The sequence below is a fragment of the Lolium rigidum genome, chromosome 6 (genome assembly GCF_022539505.1).
Source record: "Lolium rigidum isolate FL_2022 chromosome 6, APGP_CSIRO_Lrig_0.1, whole genome shotgun sequence".
In the NCBI taxonomy this organism is placed as follows: Eukaryota; Viridiplantae; Streptophyta; class Magnoliopsida; order Poales; family Poaceae; genus Lolium; species Lolium rigidum.
In genome coordinates this window covers 118,242,201-118,248,972 of record NC_061513.1, presented here as the reverse complement: position 1 = coordinate 118,248,972, position 6,772 = coordinate 118,242,201, and the positions used below count along the sequence as shown (strand labels likewise).

Genomic DNA, 6,772 nt, shown 5'->3' with positions numbered 1-6,772 from the left:
TTTACTCTTTTTTGGCTGTGTGCATCCGTACTGCCATTAGGTGAGGTGTTGTTGCAGAGACTAGGTGTAATTATTGTCTTTTCATATTAATATATCAGCACACATATTTTTCATGTATAACTTATGTTAAATTCGAAGCATGATTTTAGTGATTACAAGTGAGGATAAGAGAAGCTGAGCAAAAGCGAAGCCTTCACTACAGCGCTAGAACGTAGACAACGTGACATACTCCCCGCCTCCCCGGAAATAGCCAACTCGGACATTCCTCCTGAACCTGGCTCAGTTCAGTTGTGCGTTAAAACCGGTTCATACAACAACACCTGAGGGCCAGATAACCAATCAAACCGGGTATTTTTGATCTCTCCCGATAGGGGCTAAATGGAAGGCTCCAAGCTGCCAAACGCGCCGTACTCATGTACACCTAGATGGTGATGTGCAACAACAACAACAACAGCAACAAAAAAAAACGCGCCCCATGCCAACCGATCTCTCATGGGAAGGGCGCGTGCTGCTTCATCTCCGTGACGTCCACGGCGAACCCCTTGCCGTGCAGCCGCCAGTAGTCGGCGTTGGGGTTGATCCACTCCGGCTCCTCCATCTCCACCCTCTCTGCCTTGAGCCCACAGGCCGAGCTGTCGACCTTGCACCTCTGGTCGCGGTCGCGCACCAGCTCGGGGCGCACCCTGCCCGGCTCCACGGCCTGCGGCGACATCATGAGCGCCGGCGCGCCGAGGGGCAGCCGGTCACCGCGGTCGACCTGCCAGGTGCACCAGAACTTGCCGTACGTCTTGGCCATCCTGGCCATCTCCGAGCTCTGCAGCATCTCCGGCACGCCGACGTCCGTCCACAGCCCGGCCTTGACCTCGTAGGCGTGCGAGTGCCACAGCTTCTGCTCCTCCGGCGGCAGCGTCTCGAAGATGGCGTCAGACACGATGTACTCCACACCTGCACATCCAAGTCTATAAGCACCCAACCGTGTAGACAGACATCGATGCAAACGTCATGATCGGCGAGGCTCTAACAACAGTATACATACCGATAAGGCGGGCGGAGGGCTTGTCGGAGTCGTAGACGGCGCACTGGAGGACGTCCTGGTTGAGGCGGGAGACGAAGTGGTGGACCTCGATCTGCCGGTGCATGTCGTGCGCGTACAGCGCGAAGCTACACGCGTGCTGCTTCATCTGGCGCACCGGCTTCAGCGGCTGCAGCACCTGCGCGCCCATGTCGATCGCCTGCGAGGACACCGTGGTCGGCCGCCCCGGGGGCGGCGCCGTCCCGCCGGTGCCCGATGCGGGCGTGGGCGCTGGGTTCTGGTCACTAGAGGACATCGCTTTCGCAAGTTTGCAGATTGATGTTGATGCGATGCGAGGATGTGGTTTTATCTTTGGAACATCGTGGCGTTCGTGCAAGGTGTACCGGACGCGTGGCGCTTAGGAGCAGGACGTGGCACGCCAGCAGAGTCGCAGCTCAAAGCAGAAGGCACGGGAACCATGGATGGAAGATACGGCCCGAGACACGTACCAAGTTTCCTTGGTCTATGTGATTTTTTTCTTCTTTTAAACAAAGGATGCCCAGAAGAACCTAGGCTGCTCTATTAGATAAGATCAACAATTACAAGACATCGCAACACAGAATTCAAAAAAAAAAAAAAAGATCAGTCCCTAAATTTTGCAAGGAGGATCCTAAAAGGGAAAAGTAAAAAACATGGTTGGGTCCATACTTCATCTTCTTCACTAAGCCAGCGCCACCGCAACCGGGACGAAACCACTTGGTGCGATGATGCCGCAATGCCGCCACCGCCATCACCTTGAGGACGTAGATGACTTGGCCGCTAGTAGGAAGATGGACTGCCTCCCTTCTTGCCAACCTTCGGCTGGGAGGAATTCTTGAAACAACCGCCTTTCGACAAGAGGATTCAACGACATGGAAAACCGGCAAGTAACGAGCACGCCATAGTTCTAGATGATTGCCAATGATGATGAGTACAGGACCAATCGAGAAGATTGGGATAGGCACAATGAGCTTATTGAAGAAGCTTCCACCAAATCTACGCACATCCACCGTCCTCCATGGATGCCTACAAGAGAAAGGATTTTGCCGATGTCCAGCACCTCTCGCGGCCAGATCGAAGCCTCGATACAGCACAAGGCCAAAAGGCACAAGGGCAAACATAAGTACATAGCCCTAAATCTAAACCTAACCCTAGCATCCACATCAGCAGCCCAACAACCTCTCCCATCCTCACGCTAAGTGGCACGACAACCTGAGGAGTAGGGGATAGACACTGGGTAGGCACATGGACTCTCAAAGAGCGGTGGAAGATCAACTCCTCTTTGACTGTCCGTTTGCACTTCAGTCCTTGGTGTATGTGATGTTAGCACGCAAATGAAAGGAACTAGGTATTTAGGACGCGACGAATCGACAACGAATTTATGCGAAATGTCTTCCAGGCATAATTATTTCCAATGTTATGCACTAATATACCTTCAACTTCTTAATATACGAGGCCATTTCTTGGTAAAATAAGTAAACTTCGAATATTTAACCTTGAAATGCATATTTGCCTAGTTGCTAGATCCTCTCTCCGAATGGCGGCCAAATTGAGCTACGGTACATCTCCTCCCTCCTAGCCTGTATGCAAAAGGCAGGCAGTTCGTCTTCCTCAGAGTGGTCTTATCACCATCTGGTGATGTTTCTTGCTTTGGTTTTGGTGGGCTGGTAATCGCTGCGACCCAATTGGTTCACCCCAGCGTTGTTGCGTTGAAGTTGTTGAGGAAGCTCATAGGGACCGAATCGCTTTTCGTCTCGTTGAATAGGGGTCCTTTTAGCAGTTTGATAAGACCAAACTGTAATTTTCTTTTTCTTTTGGACCTAGTTGTGAACTGTACTCGGTATTATCATTAAATATTTTGAGTCTAGATCCTTTGGGGTGTCGGCGGGATAAGAACCAAGGCCCACTCGATCCCGACAGTGCATGATTAACACCTGACGTGCCGCCCCTGCATCGCCAAAAAGCGATGTTACCGGAGGGGCCCACTGCCCCTGTGTTGACAGAGGACGGTGCAGGCCGAAAAGACGGATGTTGGGCGTTCCCTCGACGCTGACAGCATCGTGTGGGCTCGGAGCCACGATTTGCCCGATCTAGAGGTGTCTTCCTCGGCTGCCACTTGTGCGGCAGGCTTGGACCCCATGTATGGTTCCCTTGTGATATAAAATGGGAGAGGGCTTGAGGTTTTAGGAGAGTTGTTTTTAGGCTTGGGAGAAGGAGGAGAACAATGCTGTATCGGAGGCGTTGGAAGAGGGAGTCTTAGCTCCCTGTGCAAGCTCTTCATCATCAAGAAGATCAGACAAGGATGACGTAGGGTTTCACATTTTACGTCTAGCAGAGCCCGTAAAAACGCGAATCGAAAACCCAGAGTTCATTGCACCAAACTCGTGTTTACGGGGCGTAAAATGGCTGGCGCAGAACAGAGCCCGTAAACCAAAACTGAAAAACGGAATATTGAACAAAATTATTACAACAATTTTGGGAAAATTGAACAAATGAAAAATGTCTCAACCAAATTACAACAACTCTCGAAAAATTGGACAAATGAACAAATTTCTCAACAATGATACATGTGACAAACAAAGGAATGAAATGGTAGGATCAAAGGCGACGGCCATGTCGCTGCCAGTGGTGCATCTTCAGATCATAGACGAGCTGGGCATGGGTGCTGGCATTCTCAATCTGCCGATGAGTTTCAAGGAAAACTTCAATGCGATACGGATTGTGTTGGGGTTCCACTCGGGTGCCAACATTGTCATAGAAGCAGGGCAAGCTCAACTCTCTTTCATCCTCGATGATCATGTTTTGAAGAATCACACAACATGTCATGATGTTGACAAGGGTTTTCTTGTCCCAAACTCGGGCTGGGCCATGAACAGTGGCAAACCTTGCTTGCAAAACACCAAAAGCTCTCTCAATGTACTTGCGAGCTGCTTCTTGAGTTTTGGCAAATTCAGATTCTATTCTATCTTAGGGATCCTTGACAGACTTAACAAAAGTTGCCCAATCCGGATAGATGCCATCGGCTAGGTAATATCCTATTGTGTACTCATTGTTCATGACCTTGTAGTTGCAAGTGGGTGCTTCCCCATTTGCCAATTTGGCAAACAAAGGGGACCTTTGCAGCACGTTGATGTCATTGAGTGTCCCCGGCAAACCAAAAAACAATGTCAAATCCACAAATCTTGCGATACAACGGCCTCAAGTACAATGGTTGCATCTTTGCTCTTGCCACAGTATTGTCTGTGCCATGTCTTGGGACAATTCTTCCATGTACAATGCATACAATCAAGACTGCCAAGCATGCCCGGCCTACCTCTTTTCTAATTTATCTCCATCAATCGTTTGGTGTCATCCTCATTGGGAGCTCGGAGATAGGTTGGCCCAAACAACTTGATAACCAGGCGAGCAAACCTGCGCACCGACTCCGATGTTGTATCTTCGCCAATTCGAAGATACTCGTCGGTGTAATCCGTAGGGATGCCATACGCAATTACCCTCATGGAAGCATATATTTTTTGGAACGCGCTGAAACCCATCACCCCGACGGTATTCCTACGTTGCTTGAAGTAATTCGAATTTGCTTCGCAGGCCTTGACGATGCGGACGAACAAGCTACGCCGCATGCGATACCTCCTACGGAATAGATGGGGAGGATAGGTAGGTACGTCGACGAAGTAGTCTTCCATCAGCTGCTCGTGTCCGAGTAGGCGATTCCGCTGGATGTGGTTCCGGCCCAACACGGACCCGTGCCTCCGATTCAGCAGCTTCGCGCGGTCCTCCAGCTCCTTGTTGGAGAGTCGGAGCATGGTGGCATCCATCTCGTCGTCCTGGAGCAGCTCGTCGAGGTCGGAGTCGTCCGAGCTCGACGAATCCAACAGATCGACATCGACAAACTCGTCGCCCGAGCTCATCCTCGATTCGGACGGAGAGGCGGCGGAGGCGGCACCCGGAGTTGGGCAAGGAACAACAGGCGGGGTGCGAGGTGACCTGCGCTAGCTCCGGGATGCGGAGCTCGGGCGAATAGGGCGGTGCGGTGGCAGCAGAGTGTGGTGGCGCGCGGGGAGGGAGAGAGCGAGCGGTTGCGTCAGCTGAAATTTCAGCGCGCCCTAGATAGGGATCGAGCGTTCGGTCGCTCGAGCGATCCGTACAAATACATACCGATTTGGGTTTTTGGTCTCAGCCCTAACTGATCGGTGCCATTTTTCAGCAACCCATAAACAGACGGTTATTTTTCAATTTTAGTTTGTTTAGGACTCTATTAGAGATGCTCTAAACCTGGTTAAAAATCATGTCTCTGTTGCGCTTGATCCCGTTTGCAACGTCTTGTGCCTCTAGCCGAACAAAAAGGGGTGCAATATTTAGTGGTAAAAAAAGGTGCCTTTATTTTCTCATAGCGCCGTGATTTAATTTTTCTACGAATATTTGCACATATGTATGAGTTGAATGTGTTTAGTGTTAAATTCATCTACTTCATCTAAATACATTTTAGTGTGTATATTTTTTTTTAAACGATCGTCATGCTGAACTCCTGGAATCTTCGAAGTTTTGTCGCCCTTGAGAAAGTCAGGTGGCTTAATGTGTGTCTGTTTCAACAATGATCCTGATTGCAGCTAATCCTGATCGTGTCTTCAGCGCTAATAAGTTATGTTCCTCACACTGCAGGTAGCAAGGCGCACGGAGACCTGTGATCTTCATTTTAGCCCAATTTGTCATCTTTATGTATGGTCTAGAGTAGAAGTGGCATTTGGTTGAGGAAACTTTACTGTGCTTAATTAATAAGTCGATACAAATGTTCTAACGAAGAAAAAACGAAGTTCAGACAAATAACTAATGCCCGCATGGGGGTGCAAACATAGAAAGCAGTACAATTAACGGAGGAACAGAGGAAAAACTACGCTTTGGCTATGTATTTTATATTTTTATTTCTGCTTTCTGAAAGAAATTACCATCGGGAGGGATGTCATGTAATTTTTATCTCACTTCATTAGCACAAGAGTGCCAAAGAATTGCTCAAAGCCCTTGCGCAATAACCCCAGCATCACTTGGCGAGAAGGATTTCGTGAAGACGATGAATCAAAATAGGGCACCAAACTGTTACCTCCAGGACAAAAATCAGTAAATCCTCTCAACAAGTAAAACTTGGAACATCAGAATTTCCTTGATTAAACGAAGCCAAAGCGATACTAACGAAGACAAGAAATGTAGAGCTGCCATCAGAAGAGATTGTAAGATATTTTCTGATCTCATAGCATCAGGCAAAACTCGCCATGAATTGCTCGAAACCCTTGCGCAATAATCAAAACATCACTTGGCAGCAAGAAGAAGCACATCCTTTTACGGTAGCAAGAAAGATAGGAACACGCCCAGCATAAAAGATCAGCAAAACGTAGCATTCGGGATGCGAAGAGCGACATCTGCGATTTCAGCTAGGGTTTGGGTTGGGGGTGTATGAGAAGAGCTTCCGCGGCGCCCGGCGGTCAAGATCTGGAACCGGACGCACTGCCGTGTTCTTTTATAGAGAGACCGGACGCCCTACTATAAACGGACGGCGGGGAACCCGTAAACAAAGAGAGAAGACGTATTACTGGGTACCACAAGCCATCCGCAAAAGCGTATTATGTGATCAGCGCCGTCCTGTAGACTGGGCGGCTGAGGAGGCGAGGAATGTTTGGATTCTTGCACGGCTGGTGACTGACAGTCCGAGCAATCCCAGTGCCGGCC

The 6,772-nt window shown here is 49.4% G+C and overlaps 1 protein-coding gene across 1 annotated transcript; it reads right to left on the bottom strand.

Annotated features, from left to right (window-relative positions):
- Positions 1 to 490: 490 nt before the first annotated feature.
- LOC124659671 (oil body-associated protein 2B-like) lies at positions 491 to 1,328 on the bottom strand. Its single transcript, XM_047197500.1, has 2 exons — positions 1,037 to 1,328; positions 491 to 945 (listed from the first exon to the last, which is right to left on the bottom strand). Exons 1-2 carry the CDS (start codon positions 1,326 to 1,328, stop codon positions 491 to 493), a joined length of 747 nt encoding a protein of 248 aa, XP_047053456.1.
- Between the last annotated feature and the right edge of the window lie 5,444 nt (positions 1,329 to 6,772).

What these genes read in the sequence shown, in the direction of transcription:
- LOC124659671 (XM_047197500.1), bottom strand. Translation starts at nt 1,328, where the DNA reads ATGTCCTCTAGTGACCAGAACCCAGCGCCCACGCCCGCATCGGGCACC. An exon ending in GCCCTCCGCCCGCCTTATCG is followed by an intron (nt 946 to 1,036) that starts GTATGTATACTG and finishes TTGGATGTGCAG; the next exon opens with GTGTGGAGTACATCGTGTCT.